Raw genomic sequence first — 18,495 nt, 5'->3', positions numbered from 1 at the left:
TTGCATAATACGCATAAATGATTAAACACTCGATAAATGCATCTAACAAAAGTGTCTCAAATTAACCAGAATCACACAAACCGCAGGCATTTCGGGTAAAGGATGGCCAGATATCCACTACACACCAAAACGATTTAGCCCCCATAGAATTTCCGGTTAATCGAACTCTCTCGCTTCCGGCGAGGAGATCGACGAATCGTGAAATCGAAGGATATCGACAGATAATTCGATAGAGTCCATTTCTCTCGTAGACGAAAATAACAAGCTTCAGATATATTGTACGCGATTTTTTTATTTTGCAATTTTCTTTTAGCGTGCAACAAATATATCAAAATTACTCGAAAGTTGTAAAACATCTTTTTAATTAAGTTTTAGCCCCAAATGTAATTACATGAAAAAATTGTAATAATACCAATGAAAATTTATTTAAAGATATTTTAATAAAAAGTTTTGATTGATCAATATATATCGTATAATAGCAAATATATATTACATGCACAATACATGTCAAATAAAGAAGTAAAATTAAAAAAAACTGAACTTGCATGTACTATATTATTAATTAAATGTTTTTTTATAGAACTGACAGCTTTTAAAGTTTTACTATAATAGACATGTGTATGTGTGCACGAGAGAATTTATGAATCGAAATACGTCTACATGCATTATAAACAGTTTTTCCCGCAATGAAGCTAATTATGAAGCGCAAATATGCTGAATCGTGGTTTGATTAATTTTAATTTAAACGATGTCATTGTTATTATACATAATGATAACTAGATATTCAAAATTCATTATGCAAAATGATGGAAGTGTGCAAACAGATCATCATGCATTTATCAGGGAGAATGCAATGAGTAAAATATTTAATTGGCCGGAACTATAAGCGGTCCCGATGTAACATTTATCACATTTCGGGATATAAACGAGGGAAAATCGAAAATTCCTTTCTAAGAGATCAAGATTAATATTTTGAGAGAATCAGAATTCTATCAATTATATGTAATAAAATTTTGAAAATAGATGTGTGCTCTTTAAAAAAAAAATTTTTTTCAACGTTGAAAATATAGCGGAATACTCAAAAAGTACTCGCAAAACACGACTTTTCCGCAAAACAGTGATTAAAGAATACCACCTGGAGAAGATAAACGACGTTGCGTTTCGGCCGTATTTTTCGCGATGTTCGCGAGCAGTAAATATAAGAGAATCCAGAATCCAAGTCTGGCACTCGAGAAATAGAGTGTATACGAGTACGTTGGTTTTATACACGCGCAGTAATAAATACTTTCGAGACTACATGAGAGAAAGAGATTGCAGCTGGTAAACGTCCAACTGTTGAGCCGCGGACCGCATATATAAATCTGTAAAAGACTTTTAAAATTTTACAGCGGGTAATACGCATACATATCTATATGTATTGCGGGAACTTTGCTGGCAACCTGTAGGTAGGTCGACGACTTCTATCGGCAAGATCGTTATTTCTCGTGGTCGTTATATATTAACTTTTGAAATTTAATTTTGCAACAGCGAACGTGTAACGTATTTCGATGATGGTGTATGATTCCCTAAAGATTCACGAGCTGTAATAATTGATAATGCGAAACACGTTGTGATATTATATCTAATTAACTATACTCTACGGAATAGTTAAATGTGTATAATTGCAACTATGAATTACTACCGTTAAATTATAGAAACTGACTGTAATAAGAAATTTATTATACAAAATAGAATGTATTAAAATTATCCGTTAAAAAAATAAAACTTGATGAATGTAAAATCCACAATTTTCTACAAATATTAGAAAGTTAACAATATTTATGAAATATATAGGCTCTTCTACACCTATAATTTATTTCTTTTTTAATCTAAAAAAAATTATAAAAATTTTTGTTAAAAAATTTGTGCCACGCTTTTATTTTGCAATCCAATAACATGGTTAAAACTTAATAGCACAGTTAAAAAATTATTTGTATGTAAAACGTTCAACTACACGCTGTAAATAAGAGTTCACGCGAGTTCTATCACTCGATAATCCCCGTTCTTTCACGTGCATCCATTCTCGTCATTAATATTCCAATCAGCCGCGCGCGCGCCGCGTTCACGCTTGATATCGATCAGATTCTTTTCTGCCGACGACGAACACCATGGCCTCGAATATCAACGAGAGACGACGCACCATCGATGACAACGAGAGAGGTCTAGGCAGCTCGGAAAATTTGCGCATCGATGAGAAGATATTAACTCACGGCTATGATTATGCTTCTCGATAGGATCAATTTAATCGATAAAACGAACGATCACGTAATGAAAGATCGATTTTCATTTTCTCTGAGAATCCCAAGCATGCCAATCTCTATATAGACGAATGGATCTCGGATATTTCTTCCCCCCTCTCGTCTTCCTGCGTGTTATTTATCAAATACTGAATTTCCTCATCTAAAATCGTTCATATATGTGTACCGATGATATTTCGATTTTATTAAATTATAAAATATATATTTAAATCGTTTTTTATCCCTATAAACTTATGTATAAGCAATAGTAAAAAAAATTAATCAGAATTTAATTCAATGGCATTTTTATTGAAAAATAGATAATGGAGTTTAGGATAGATAAGTAGTATAACTGCGCTTTTTACATTACCGACTTGCAAGTGCATCGCGTGCATTATTCAACCCGAAAAGAGATATCTCGAATGATCCTACGCACCGCACCTTCACGAAGGGGCGTAAGCACGTATATAATTCTTTAATGTCGGAACAGCCGGCGATAATTTATCGAGATAGCACCATGAAGTCAGATGATAAAAGTGCCGACAATAACGCGTAGGCCCACATTCTAAATTGCGTTGTCACACCGATACAATCGATACTATTCAAATCTAATGGAACAATTGAAACATGCGATGATATCAAACGTCCTAATAAAATTAAGCAAAATCTCTCGATCGCACTAGGTGCTAAATTAAATAAATAGTAAACTCAATAATAATATAATATTAAATAGACTCTACAGAGCATACACTGTAAAAAAATTTTGTGTAAAATTACAACTATTATAGTGGATAATTTTAAGACCCACTATAATAGTTGTAAATTTCCACGCGTTTGTAAATTTGCAGTATATACAAGTAAAATTAATTTCTTCATTTGTAATTAAGCTGATTGCAAAAATAAATTTACAATATGTATGTAAAATTATAAAACGATAATGTAAAAATATTTTTTATAATTGTATTATTAAACATATTATTAAACACAATATATTATTAAACATATTATTATTATACATATTATTAAACACGATATATAGAATATTACTGTTGTATTGAGTAATATTACAAAAATTTAGATAATTACATAAAATCTTTAAAATATCATATTATTTCGTAAGTTTCCATATAAAAGAAGATATATTTACATAATAAAAGACAAATCTACATAATTTTGTGGAATTACATAATTTCTGTATAATTACATGATTTCTTATATTTACAAGACTAATCATGTAATTTTTACACCTATTATTTGTGTAAATTTACTAAATTTTTTTACAGTGTACAATCATATATTATAGATAAAATAATTGTTAAGTGTCCCAAAAAAATATTTGGTGGCAATGCCAAATTTCTTCAATAAGAGCCATTATTTATAATATATAAGTTCAGCCTCAAAACTTAGAATTAAATTATTTAAATTAAATTTTGAATTATCTTAATATATGTAGAAAGGGACACGATATATTTCAATGTGTATATCAATAAAACATTACCGACCATAGCTGTTGCGTTTTTAAATAATCAGTGTCGCCGTAGTTCATCGAGTCTGTTCCACGCGATAACTGCTAAATCCGAGAAAGACCTTAGAGAAAATACCGACGACATTCCCTATGGCCGTATCTCGTTGCGCCGTATGACGTGAATCGACCCTCTTGCGCCGAATTACGACCGACCATTTCGCCCGGGCGAACAGCCTGAGTCAACAGTAACCATTGGGGCGCGTATACACACGTAGTATCCGGGGTTAATCTACTCCCCCTCGTGGCTAGTTTCCGCGAGAAATTATTCTCGCTCGTTTCGTCGCTCGACAGACGACGTATCACGGTTTTTCACTCGCACAGGGGACCACCAATCGGCATTTGAGAAAGCCGACAATAATAAAATTTAACATTTCAATTTATCTTATATTTAGTTTGTATTTCAATTTATATTGTATTTCATTTATATTTATTTTCATATTTATTTTCATATGAGAAAAAGCTTGAGATAAATTCTTCGATCAATTTGGTTCTAATAAATAAATGAGATAATAATTTATGCTAATAAATTAAGGAAAGCAACATTATCTTTTTTATTAATTATTTCAATTTAATTATTTATACTGCAATGCTATATTTATATGATACTGATAATGAGATCAGCTGTTGATTGCTTTTCAGTGATTGGTTCCATTTAAAAGAGCATCGTATATGCCAATAAATTAAAACGACAATGATATATGATGTGGGTCGAATAAAAATATTGATTAACTGTTATTGTAGAAGATAATGAAGCTGTTCTCGTTAGGTGATGCCAGAAATATAAGACATGAAAGAATATGTAATATAAAACTGGTGCACATCGCGTATGCTAATGAGAACGACAAGTTGTCCTCATGGCAAATTGCCTGAGCTCTTTTCGCGTCGTGCAATTTTACGAAGAAGAGGGAAAGAGATTTCAATTTCTCATCCTTTCATCGACCATTCGATATGCTATCCAAACGGGTCAGGCAATCGGCCAGGATGACAACATTCGTTGCCTCTTTTCGAGGCAATCCGCGAAGGCACTCGGCCGAAATTACATCGTGGAAAACTTTCTCACGGCTCTTATGTCAACTACTTCTCTTCTCTCAGGACATTTCAAGGACTGTCCGTAACGCTTTCGGCGTTCTTAAATTTTTGCCATTAAACGATTCTCCGATAAGATAACATCTTGTCTCGACATCTTACTTTATTATTCCATTAGAAATAATTCTATTAGAAATAACTTAATTGGGAACGTCGAAATTTTTAATTCAGATAATTTCAAACACACAATTACATATGAAAATGTTCAATTAGAAAAAAAAATGTCTAATTGTTTTCATGCTTATTATTTTCTCGTAATATATAGTTTAATATATCCTAGTTTAAAAATTTTTTCAAGATATAAAATATCTTTTTTTCAACAGTTTATCGGATTAAAAAAAAAGATTGTATTTATGTAATAAACGAATATAGAAAAGTAGCATGATTTACAATTCAGATGTTTTCAGACTTGCTTCACACGATAGCACGATAGCAGTTTGATTGCTACCTTGTATAAAATAATATATATTATGTGGTTTTATTTTTATTTCTAGAATAAAGGTGCGCTTAACTCCTCTCTCAATGGTTTTTTTAAGAATTAAATATATAGTAACAAGTAAAGAAGTTATTCGCTGAATTTATCAAACTTTATGCGACACGATCGATCTTGGGACACCATTGACGATGATAAGATTAGATAATCTTACAAGCGCGATAGTTATCCAAGTATGGATCGATACTATGCATACAATCATGGCGGAATATATGGTCTGACATTTTGTATTAAATATACATATAGTGATGTTAAATCGATGCTTGCCCAAACTTACACAAATGCTATATAATAAAATGTTGCAAAATTTGATTCAATTATTTAGTATTATATGTATTAAAATTCCTTAGCACTCTTTGATTTCTAATTAAATTTTAATTATATAAATAAATATATTTTATATTGATAAAAATTTTTATAAATAAAATCTGTTAAGTCAGACGCATACACAGAAACGTTATAATCTCGTGTACAGGAATTTTTGTGTAGAGGACATGCAAAATTTCACAAACGTAATTAGCACGTAAAAAAATAGTCTACAAGAAGAGATACACGACGGATTTGTCTATGATCTCGACTTCATGAACGCGGGCGTGTGACGATAAACTGGTTTTTCTACGAGACGGCGACTTCAAAGTATAACTATAGGGAAGCGAAATAGAAGTGCGGAAAGAAGAAAAGTAAAAAGAGAAAGAAGAAGGAAGAAGGAAAAGAGTGTGCCAACGTACCTGGCACAAACATTTCACTTGAGACATTTTGTTAAAATTTCATGCACAAAATGTAGTTGCAACGATAACATAAAAGACTTCAAAAATATTAAAAATATTGACGATGAGAGTGGTTTAATTTCATCACCAACGTCTCACCACACCACCATGAAGAATGACATAATAAAATTACTTGATAAAAAAACATGTCTGCTATATTATATATGCATATGTATAATAAAAGATTTGATTTATATAGACCTAATAAATATTCAAATTGAGTAGTTATTGATTTATCAAATTGATAATCAAATTGAGTTAATTATTGCGTTATCATTGTAGCGATACACAATTTTTATTCAAAATTAATTTAATTAATTTTTTTGAAATACGTAATTAGTTCGCGCATTTCTTCTTATATATGTATGTAAAAATATGTATAAAATTAGAATAACTGGATTAATTGCATAAATTAATATTATGTGAGCTAATCGAATTCTTCCGATAAAATCTGTAAACTGATATCCAAGAAAGCTAAATAGTTATCATATATAAATTACAATTTATTGTGTTGTCGCTAATTACCTAATTACCAACAATCAGAGTCTAAGTAATTAAAATTCAAAACTACGTATGTCATTCAAATGCTTCAAGTAATGTAAAATATGCTGTTATAATAATTCGCCGAAGGCTCACTGTTACTCGGCTTACAATTATGTTAATCGGAGATTTGCAGCGGCGTTGCAGCAGATGTCACGACTCGACGAGATAAACGAGCAATTAAACCAGACGCATGTTCCTCGGCTCTCCGTTTTCCTCTCTACGAGATTTTAAACCGGAGGGTGTCTCAAACACACCCTTCGCCATCGTGTAGCGTGATCGCCCCTGTCTACGAAAGATTAGATTCTAGCTAGAGGGTGGAAGCCCGGAATCTGCAGCAACGTTGATGGAATTCATGTCGACTCTCCTTCCGCTCACTTACGTTAGCGAGGAAATATTGTTTATCTACTCCTACTCCCTCCTCTCTCTCTCTCTTTTCTATGCACAAGATAATCAGAAAATAAAATTTTCTTTGTTTTACTAAAAATTGAAGCAATTTAGCACGATACTGAATTTTAAAGCAAAGAAAGAATTATTTTTACAAGCGGTATTTAATTTTCTAATTATCTTCGTTATATGTGTTTTTTTATCAAAATAAATAAAAAGTGAAATATATCGGAGAACGAATAAAAACTGTAAGTTTTTAAGTTCAATTCGAGAACATTATGTGTAATTACGATTCATAAAAATAAATTTTATATGGATTATTTCGTTCCATTTTAATTTCGAACCATTGTTGCGAAAGAAAGCAATTGTCATTGAATTTCTATATAAAGATCCTTGAGATTTAATGCGGGCGGCGGAACACGAGTACTTCCTGATAGCTCGCGAAGGTTAAATTAGTTTCACCCACATATAACGAATATTTCGTCATTTGACCCATGACCTATTGCTGCCACGACATTACAGTCGTGAGATGATGACTCGTCATGGGAGCCATCATAGCATCAGAATTATCTCTCGTTTGATTAATTGATCTTTGAATCAGAAAATTCTCTTATATTCAAATTGCTTGGATAAGCATAGTTAAATGAACAGTTTCCACGAAATCAGACGCTACCTTCACACACACTTTGGTGGTTGCTTTTAAAAAAAGAAAAAAAAAGCGCCGCGTTACTATAATCGGATAAAAATGAGTTGTGTCTTGGTGGTCGTGTGAATCAAGTTAAAAACAATTCAACTCTTATATAAACGCAACCGAAATGAATTACGCTGCCGCTCTCTCGTCCGTAATTTTATTTTTTCCTATTATTCTTCGAAAAATATAAAGAGGATAAGAGAACGAGAGAGAAAGCAAAAGAAAGAAAGGAAGATATAAGTCCTTTAACGTTCTCTTTTTGAACAATCGCCGCTGCGGTGGTCCAGACTAGCTCAAATAAATACGGGGATTCCGTAGACAGTTTTCTTTCAGAAAAAAACCGAACAACAAAACGTTTATAAAGGTCACAGGAAGTTGTAAGAAGAGCCAGATTACTTCCCGTGAGCTTTACCGATAGCGCCCACAATTATACAATAACTCAGCGTTAATAGTGGTATATTATGTAAACTTTTGGTTTTATTTCTAAAAAATAATATCTTTAAAGAGTCTCTTCCTTTTAAAGCTCTATGGCTCTATAAAATATATTATTCTAATAATTATATTATTTTTCACATTGTGTGCCTTACTTATAAAGAGTTATAAAAAAAAAGAATTTATGTAACCCACATTTCTCTAAAATTATTCTTGGTGTAAAAACAACATAATAAAATTAACAAAAAAAAACAACATAATAAAATTTTCATTATTTTAAAATAAAATATAAAATAAGATGTAAAAAAATATTTTTAATATTCAAGCAGAGAAGATAAAGAGATTTAAAAGAATAAATGTAAGTATTTAGATTTTAAAATAAAAAATTAAATTTAAATAAAAAAATTATTTTTAATATACATTTGAATGCGTCCTATAAAATTGTACGATAAATTAAACTGATCTTCGTTCGTATCGCAATGCTGTAATGACGATAGTTCGAAATATATTCGCGTGTAAACATTTTATTTGTACGCGGTATTAATTCGCATAAAGTTGCGGCGGCGAAGAAGATTCTGCGGAAGAAAAGAGCAAAGATATGATGATGGCAGAGAGCGTGAAGGCAGCAAAGTGGAGAAAATGAAAAAGCAGTACCGCCCGCGGCAGGTAAACCGTGCACCTGCTCTATATAACGCAGGATACGTCAAACACGACAATGAAGTCTCTTTGAATGGAGAGGGGAAAAAAGCTCGTGGGAGACTGAATCGAATAATCTGCCGCATCTCTCGCACATCACGATCTTCTTACAAGGAATTTCAAAAAGAATTTGCCGAATATGTCGGCAATGTGTTTTACAGTTAATTTTAACTGAAAAGCAATGCAAGTGAAAGGCGAAAAATCGCATAATTATATAATTATTAAGAATTAAATATAGTCATCTCTCAATAGGAGAGAGAGAGAATTTTTTTTTTTAGAAACAGTTCATAATTAAATATAGATAAAATTGTCAATAAAGTAAATAAAAATATAAAATAATTTTTTAAAAATTATTATGAGATGTAAATTAAATCTCAAATAATTTTACATTATTCTATATTATTTACTTTAAGACTAGAATGTGTACAAATATTAACATATCAAAATTTCCAATGCAAAACCTATCAATTTTTCAAATTACAAGTATTATTCGCGTGACGGAATATAATTAATTGCAAGCCGCGTTTATCTCGCGTGCATTAATGAATCGCGTCATTCATTTGTATCGGAATATAGTGTAAAATCACGTCATCAAAACGTATTATAAATCCAATTAAAAAGACAGGCTGCAAAAATGAAACCGTAAATTAATGCAGTGCTAAAAATAGTGCAATTAATTTTCAGGCGAGAGAGAGAGAGAATTCGTTTCTTCATCTCGAAAAACGCTCACAAAAGATGCCGATGCAACCTGCATCCACCGATAGTTCAATATACCTTGAAAAGATTGCGTGTCCTGTCGTGAGGCGTGAATGCTCGCGTGTATGAAATATCCCAAAGACCGTGGGAATCGCTACAGATTATCCTCCATATGTATTGGCAATATCGGTATCGGTATGTCCTGAATGTAGGTGGATCAATAATCTGACGGATTACGACCTTTGTACAGATATGTAGTTCGTAATAAATATACGTATACGTGTATGTATGTATAATAATTTAAGTTTTAAAATATAACAAAAACTAGGACCATAAAATAATGCAAAGATACATTTTCTTTTTACAACAATAAAGAAAGCTTTCAAAATATAATTATAATAATTAATTGTTATTTTAATTATTTTATATTTAAACAGAAATGTGAGAAATATTTAATAAAATATTCAATTATTATTCATAAAAAAACTCGCGCTGCTAAAAGTGGATATATTATATTTCAGCAGACAAATATATAACCACCAAGGTTGGATAAAATTAACATTATAGAAAATTTTTTAATAAATTATATTTTGATCATATCACACGATAGTGCATGTAAATGACTGAAACGATTGAAAATTCTAATTATATGTAAATGAAGGTGTAGAAACGATTTTGTGTTGCGTGCCGAAGCGTATAACTATGTCGATCGTTATAATTAAATTTGCGACTTACGTCGTTCATATTTTCGAGAGAAGGTTCAGTTTATCGAATACTTAAACGCGCGAGAGTCTTTCGAATTAATAAATTAAAGCGTGTTATCTAAATCATCGCCACGATAATTATATCATGTCGTACAAACTAACTGGAATCGTCGCGAAAAATCGCTTCAAGCGTGTCCTGGATTAGTTAACGATTTTTTTACTCTAATTAGATTGACCGCTAGTTATCCCCGTGAAGCAAGACTCTCAAGCCGTATATTAACTCTAAATAATCCGATGCGATTAGAGTATCAGCGACGACCGGTGCACTAACATGAGAAATGGTTGTGTAACTAATTATGACTGCGTTTCCTTGCCAAAGTGAACGTACCGGAGCGAGACTTTGTTTATTATATCATTTGTTCTATATTTATTATTTTTTTAAATACCTACTCATATTTGTAGCATGAGACTCTTTAAAGTAAAATAAAGAACTTATTTTACAGTTATAAAAATAAAGTTTTGATATATGTATAATGAAATTTGATAGGGTGCGTGCAACCGAATCGATTACAGAGAAAATATTAAGATATAAGATATTAATTAAAAAAGAATTAAAAAGAATTAGAAAATTTAAAAAAGACCACAAAATATATAGAAAAATAATAGAATGCGAATATAATGCGATTGCAGAGATTATTTTCAAATAAAAATTCTGCGTTGCATTTTACAAAGGAATATTTCTTGTGGAAAATATTGTACGGTAACATATAATGCAATATTTTACAATATCCAGCTTAATATGAGATCAGAAACCATAGACCAGAACCATAAACCAAAGAACAAAGACCATAGATTATTGAAAAAAATTTATCAATATAAAATTGAGAGATCCTAAACGATGCAGAAAAAATAATGATGGAATAATCTCAGAATAAATGGCATATAATTTGCATTTATATTCATATCTATAACACTGCGAAATTTAAACTCGCCGAAAATAAACCAGCGCCAATAATATAATGCAATTGCAAAGATTATTTTCAAATGAAAATTCTGTGTTGTAATTTACAGAATGATATATAAGATATTAAATTTTATGAAATTTCTCAGCTTTTGTAATTTTAATAATAAAACAAAGTACTTGCAGAAAATGTATCAAATTCAATCGTTCGGAAAGAATGCCGGTATTAAATAACCTATAGTTCGATATTTCACGCACGCTTCAATGTCGGAATTTTTAAACCGCCAAATATGTGCTCTTAATTTAACAGCGTCATATAAATTCGCTTGAAATAAATTTAATCATCATTAATATTTGTATGTAAAAAGATTTACAGTTCATAAACATACATAATATAACGCTACCGAGAAATTTCAACTCGAAACTTCACCGACTTCAAGTAAAGTGAAACCGGCGCGCCTAACGTTATATATAATGCAATATTTATTTGTCAATATCCAGCTTAATATGAGACCAGAAACCATAGACCAGAACCATCAACCAGAGACCATAGAATAAAAGACCATAAACCAAATAACAAAGACCATAGAGCAGAGACCATAGATTATAGCAAAAAATCTATCAACATAAAGTTGAGAGATCTATACGATAAATCAAATTCGCAAATTTCATGATAGCACTTTACTAGATTACTGGACAAACGATCGTCGACAAGGCGGGATTGGTCCCTCGTGGCCGCTCCCATAAGTTAAGAATTAAGGACGATATTTGCAGAAACGATTACGTTAACATCTAGCGCAGTATCAGCGCGAATCGCGATCGTATCTCAACGTCAGTATTCTCGTCATCACGCGCGATTCTGTCATGCGTGCTCTATGCAAATATCATTTCATGCAAATGTCATTGATGCCGCGGTCTTTACAGAATAAGTCGAGCGTTACCTAACATTTGCAGCGAATCATGCATTGTTGCGAGATTAAATGCGGCAGAAGCGCAAGCGTCGGAATTAATCCCTTTTCCGGCTGAAATCTTCAGAGAATCACGAATCACGTCGCTTTCCGGCCGTAAACGGTAAAGACGGCAAAGCAGGCGAGCAATATAATTTGCATAAAATTCTTTAATATAAACTGAAGCTACAGATGTAGCTATTAAAAATTTTGAATACTAAACGATGCAGAAAAAATAATGATGGAATAATTTCAGAATAAGTGACATATAATTCGCATTTATCCATATAGCATTGCTAAATTTGAGCTCGCCGAATATGAACTAGCGCCAATAATATAATACGATTGCAAAGATTATTTTCAAATGGAAATTCTGCGTTGCATTTTACAAAGGAATTTCTTGCGCAAAATATTGTACGGTGACATAATGTAATGTTTGACAATATCCAGCTTAATATGAGACCAGAGACTATAGACCAGAGACCATAAAGCATAGAGCAGAGACCACAGACTGATGGAAACCAAAGGTCATAGAAAAAAATCGCTCTAGATTTTTATATTTTTTTCTTTAAAATATATTGAAGAGATAAGAAACGGATGTAATTTTGTAAGTTTATCAAGACTTCAACAGGTGGATTGTAAATTAAAATTTCGCTTTCATATATTTTTTAAAGACGCGAAAAAAAAATTTTGTAAAAACTTGCACATTCGTGTCATCAATTACTTTAATAACTCTTAAAAGTGACGATAAAACAACAGCAATTTTATCGTTTAAATCCTTTCCGGTATGTAAAAATAAACGAGTAAAAGAATAACCTTTCAAATGACATTGAATAAATGAAAAAATTACAAGACAATGACTCAATGGAAATAATTATTACATACGTTTCGCACGATTGCAGTCACGTATCGTCCGTGAGGAGCATTGTGTACGGAGACTACACGAGGTCCTGCCTTGTTTAACATCGGCTTTCGAAACAATCGATAAGGCTCACCTCAAAAATTCTCTCGCCAAGTACGTCACGCACTTTCCACGAACGATAAACCTGAGCGCAACGCGCGTCTCAGAAGAGGCACTTACGACGAAATCAGAGGTGGACAAACAGGACATAGCGAAACGTATGGTGCCTTTTATCCTTTCGCGTCATCGCGAATAATACGCGGAAAAGTCAACGCCACTCACAAAATAACCACTCGAGTTGTCAAACAATACATACGCAGACAGTTTACATGTCAGTTGATGAGAAGCTATGTAACGAGAGGCAGACGACGTGATCGATAATAACCGCAAGGTTTTGCGAAGGTCTGCCCGTTGCACACATTGACAACATTAACATTTTATCATATAAAGCTGCTGGGGGAGTGGTTTATTTTTTTTTTATATTATACTCTCTTACGCGTGATATAATCGATTGAATGAATTTTTTACGAAGAATCGCATTTGAAAAATCAAGTTGGAAAAAAAATATACCTTGTCATCATACGACAGCATTAAATTTTTAAATGATTATATTATATGTATATTTATGAAAGTAAAAGTTATACTTTTAGAGTAGAAAATGTGTACATTAATTCCACAAGAAAAAATTTCCGAACTGTTTTAAAAAGCTGCTGTATATTTTTATATTTTTTCGTTAAAATATAAGAAACGGATGTAATTTTGTAGAAGGTTTATCGAGACTTCAACAGGTGGTAAATTGATGATTTCGCTTTCATATATTTTTTAAAGAAGACCGGAAAAAAGAATTTTGTGGAAATTTACTTGCTGCTAGGTATATACACTGTATATATTGTTATATAATTAAGAATAATTTTCCTCTAACTAAGATGTATTATAATAAAAGCGATTTGTATGATAATTATGTTTTGAATAATAATTCACGCGATTGAAATTTGTTATTGAGCGCATCTGTGAATCAAAAACGTTAACATTGCTGTAATTGCCGCGAAACAATTGCGGCATACATTTTTCACGTGTCGATTTCGAAATGCCGATGCGGTTGTCCCAGACCGAGTTTCTCTAGGTCAGAAATTAAATCGTGTACTAACAATGTGATATAATATATTACGGCATGTTAAAATTTATCATGCGCATAAAAATCGATTGATAATTGCACTTTTAATAAGCTGTACTATAAGAAACTAAACTGATTCTCTCTCTAAAATTAATTTTTCTCGCCATTTAATTTTTTGTATTAATTTCAAGAAATAATACTGTGTTGCACATTATCAAATAGACAGCTAAATATTGATAAGGTGATATAAAAATTAAATGATAAAATTTTGAGAGTTTAAAATATATATTATAAAAATAATTTATATCAATAGAAACAAAAAGATTTTATTATTAGATAAAATTTCATGTTTTAAAATCATGTTCAGTCAATTAAATTTTATTACTCAATTTATACAAGACAATTTTTTTTCTCCATTAATATACGTTCATAATTTGCAGTTAAAATAAAGTTTCGATATATGAAGAAATTTGATAGGATGCGTGCAACCGAATCGATTACAGAGAGAATATTAAGGTATAAGTATTAATTGAAAAGAATTAGAAAATTTAAAAAAGACCACAAAATATATAGAAAAATAATAGAATGCGAGTATGCGATTGCAGAGATTATTTTCAAATGAAAATTCTGCGTTGCATTTTACAAAGGAATATTTCTTGTGGAAAATATTGTACGGTAACATATAATGCAATATTTGACAATATATCCAGCTTAAAATGAGACCAGAAACCATAGACCAGAACCATAAACCAAAGGACAAAGACCATAGATTATAGAAAAAAATCTATCAATATAAAATTGAGAGATCCTAAACGATGCAGAAAAAATAATGATGGAATAATCTCAAAATAAATGGCATATAATTTGCATTTATATTCATATCTATATAATACTGTGAAATTTAAACTCGCCGAAAATGAACCAGCGCCAATAATATAATGCAATTGCAAAGATTATTTTCAAATAAAAATTCTGTGTTATAATTTACAGAATGATATATAAGATATAAAATTTTATGAAATTTCTCAGCTTTTGTAAATCTTTTTACATACAAATACTATTCATGATTAATTCGAGCTTATTTCGAGCGAATTTATATGACGCTGTCAAATTGAGAGCACATATTTGGCGGTTTAAAAATTCCGACATTGAAGCGTGAAATATCGAAGTATAGGTTATACCGGCATTCTTCCCGAAGGATTGAATGGTACATGTTCTGCAAGTATTTTGCTTTATTAAATCACAAAAGAAATTTCATCAAATTTGAACTGGCGCGCCTATGTTCACATTGTACCGCTATCACTTACTTGATTGAGCGTCGTCGGGATGATATCAGGTGTCTGCGGCAGCATCGTTCCGGGAGTTCTGTCGTTTGCGAGCACACAACGAGTCAAAGCCATTTATTCACACACGCGAGCATTGACATAACAGAGATCAGCGACGAGAAATCGCGAAAAAAACACCTTGACGAGACACACTGTGAGATCGATCACGAGCCGTACAACGTTCGTCCTCCTCTCGCTCTCTCCCTCTCTCTCTCTCTCTCTCTCCTTCGTCCGTTCTCACTGCTCGGTTTTCGTCACTTATTCTATCGAAACTGCATTCACGCAATCCACGTTTAGAGCACTATTTGAAGCCGCAATAGCGATCGGAAAGCTCGCGAGAGACCACCGGTCGAGAAAATCTTTTTCCCGAATACATCAAAGAACGCCGACAACGACAGGACGCGACCGACGTCCCATTACCGTGAAGTTGTGCGCGAGGACTGAGGACCGACTGCGACTGACGGATCCGGGCGGTGTAGCTGCGCGAGCCGAGCTGCGCCGAGTGTCGGCGGAAACGACCGAACGCTGTCACACGTCCATACGTATGCGCGCGCGGCATGTTCGGAATTTGACGAATAACAATAACATCGGACTGTTATTTCCTTTCTAAAAAAAGGCATTGTTAAGTCGATTCTTGCAAGTAATGTTGCCTCTTTTTTGTTCAAAATAAAATAAAATAAAATAATATGTTTTAAACAATATGTTATAATACTTTAAACCCGATTAATATTTTTGACAGTTATCAGCTGATTTCTGTCAAAAAATATTAATCGAATTTAAAGTATTGTAACATATTATTTACTGCTTATTACTATTTAATATTTTTAACGTATTATTTTAAAGTTTGATTAGCAAATTAACGCTTTATTAATATTTTTTACAGACATCAGCTGATTAAACCGTTAATTTGCTAATTAAATTTTAAAATAATAATATGTAAAAAATATTAAAATAGTAATACCTATGTTGTAAATAATATATTATAATACCTTATCCGCGATTAATATTTTTTGACAGAAATCAGCTGATAACTATCAAAAATTAATCGAGAGAATTTAAAGTATTATAATAACATATTATTTAAAACATATTATTTTATTTAATTTTATTTTGAACAAACTGTCAAACTACTAACTTTCGCGACAGCCTATCGATGCTACGAACATAACGCACAATGCGAATCGAGACAATAGCATCGCGAAAAAGATGCAACAATATTGCGAGAATGGACTTAACATGCATTTTTAAGAAAGGGATGTTATAATATTTTCTTAACTCTATCGAAATAAACAATTTCTCACTCACCGGTCCGTGCAATAGCGGAATTGTAGTACACGCAGCACATTGATCTGAAAACAAAATATTCAAATTATGTATATATACATGTGTGTGTGGGGGGGGGGATGTATGTGTGTGTACAGGTGTTTTGAAAGTATGGTCGAATATCACAATGTAGTTTAGAAAAAAATGTTTTTAGGTTTTACCTCACAGTTGCCCCGTTGTCGCCCGATGCCACCCCGGGCCTCCTCCTCCTCTCTTAGTTCATGGTAGCACTCACGACACTCGCGAAAACACGAATAATTACGATACTTTACACGGCACTCCCGACACGACGCGTGAGACACACGCGTATTTCGCGTACATTGCACTTGCAATGAGAAAAAACGATGCGAAAGCTATAATCGCACGAATCAACGTCCATTCGACACTCAAGAATCTCGCAGTCAAACAGCAATGCTACCTGTAACAAATAAAATAAAATAAAACATTACTATCTTAATTTTTATAACATATTATTATTTTAAAATTTAATTAACAAATTTTCTCTTTATTAATATTTTTTGACAGAAATCAGCTGATTAAAGCGTTAATTTGCTAATTAATTTTTAAAATAATATGTTATAAAAATTAAAATATGTTTTAAATAATATGTTATAATATTTTTGACAGTTATCAGCTGATTTCTGTCAAAAAATATTAATCAAGAATAAGGTATTATAAATTATAGCACATGAGATATACATATATCCTGTAAAAAGTTATTTACGAATCTAATAAGTGGACAAAAAACTATAGCATTTTGGAATTTTATACAGTTTTCTTCGTAATTTTTTGTTTGTGAAACTCATTCGTATTCACCATATAACGGTTGCAGATAACATAATGGTCGTATCTAAATAAGCTGCCTTGCAAATGACAAATTCCTTTCTCTTCAACAACTCCCGCGTTCACCTAAGTAACTGTACTCTTATCTTTAATACATGCAATATTCTTGGATCGCTCTATCTTTTTATTCGCATTTTTCTAACAATTGTGCATTGCATCTTTTTAACAATTTGCATTGCGTAGCTTATTTCCAAAATTGTGGCAAAATATTTACGAATAAAATAAGAATGTGTTATCAAATTTCTATTAGGCAATCCCTATAATTTAGTTAATACAATTAAAGGGAAAGCGATTCAAGCTTTTGAAAACTATACTATTAAATCTTGAATACATTTTTTTATTGATAAGGTTTTCCTATAAATATTTTTCCTTAATTTCCTTTTAATTTATATATAAGTTTCCACAAGTTTTTGCACGTAATCTACATTTTATATTTGTAATATAGGCTAAAAGTATGTTAGCGGTATCTGTCTTTTTAATCTGTCTGAAGCAGCTTTGTGGATAAATATGCGAAAAAAAGAAAGGTGCAGAAAGTAGAACAGTTTTTTTTTATTTACCTGAACGTGTAGGAAGAAAACGGGAATAAAGACGGGATCGTCATGAAAAAGCGAAACAAAAGGACGTGGTTAAAAATAGTGGACCGGTTACGTCAACCGGTCCTTCCAAGGACCATGGCTGATTATATTATTCTCTTTTCCATGTCGTCTCCACCAAGAATGCTTCGAAATGTCAGAAACTGAGGCGGGAATAACGATAATGTGTCTCGCGTCATCGCGTCAGGCATTTAT

General features: G+C 32.0%; 1 protein-coding gene across 3 annotated transcripts in view; it reads right to left on the bottom strand.

Annotated features, from left to right (window-relative positions):
* The window catches only part of P130cas (Serine_rich_CAS and FAT-like_CAS_C domain-containing protein p130CAS), a 61,014-nt gene extending 45,009 nt beyond the window's left edge, over positions 1 to 16,005 (bottom strand). For 2 of the 3 annotated variants that reach the window (XR_014426269.1, XM_083048406.1), the window contains exon 1: positions 15,524 to 16,004. Coding sequence is in view for 2 of the 3 variants with exons in the window: in XM_083048406.1 (XP_082904532.1) it covers positions 15,524 to 15,616 (93 nt within the window). In the remaining variant the exon portion in view is untranslated. Of the gene's footprint in view, positions 1 to 15,523 lie in introns of all 3 variants that reach the window. The other variant, XM_083048408.1, reaches the window with a different exon arrangement.
* Between the last annotated feature and the right edge of the window lie 2,490 nt (positions 16,006 to 18,495).

The sequence above is a fragment of the Prenolepis imparis genome, unplaced genomic scaffold (genome assembly GCF_030444845.1).
Source record: "Prenolepis imparis isolate NDT839.2.m4 unplaced genomic scaffold, iyPreImpa1.0 SCAF_10, whole genome shotgun sequence".
NCBI classification, from domain to species: Eukaryota; Metazoa; Arthropoda; class Insecta; order Hymenoptera; family Formicidae; genus Prenolepis; species Prenolepis imparis.
This window is presented reverse-complemented; position numbering and strand designations above follow the sequence as displayed.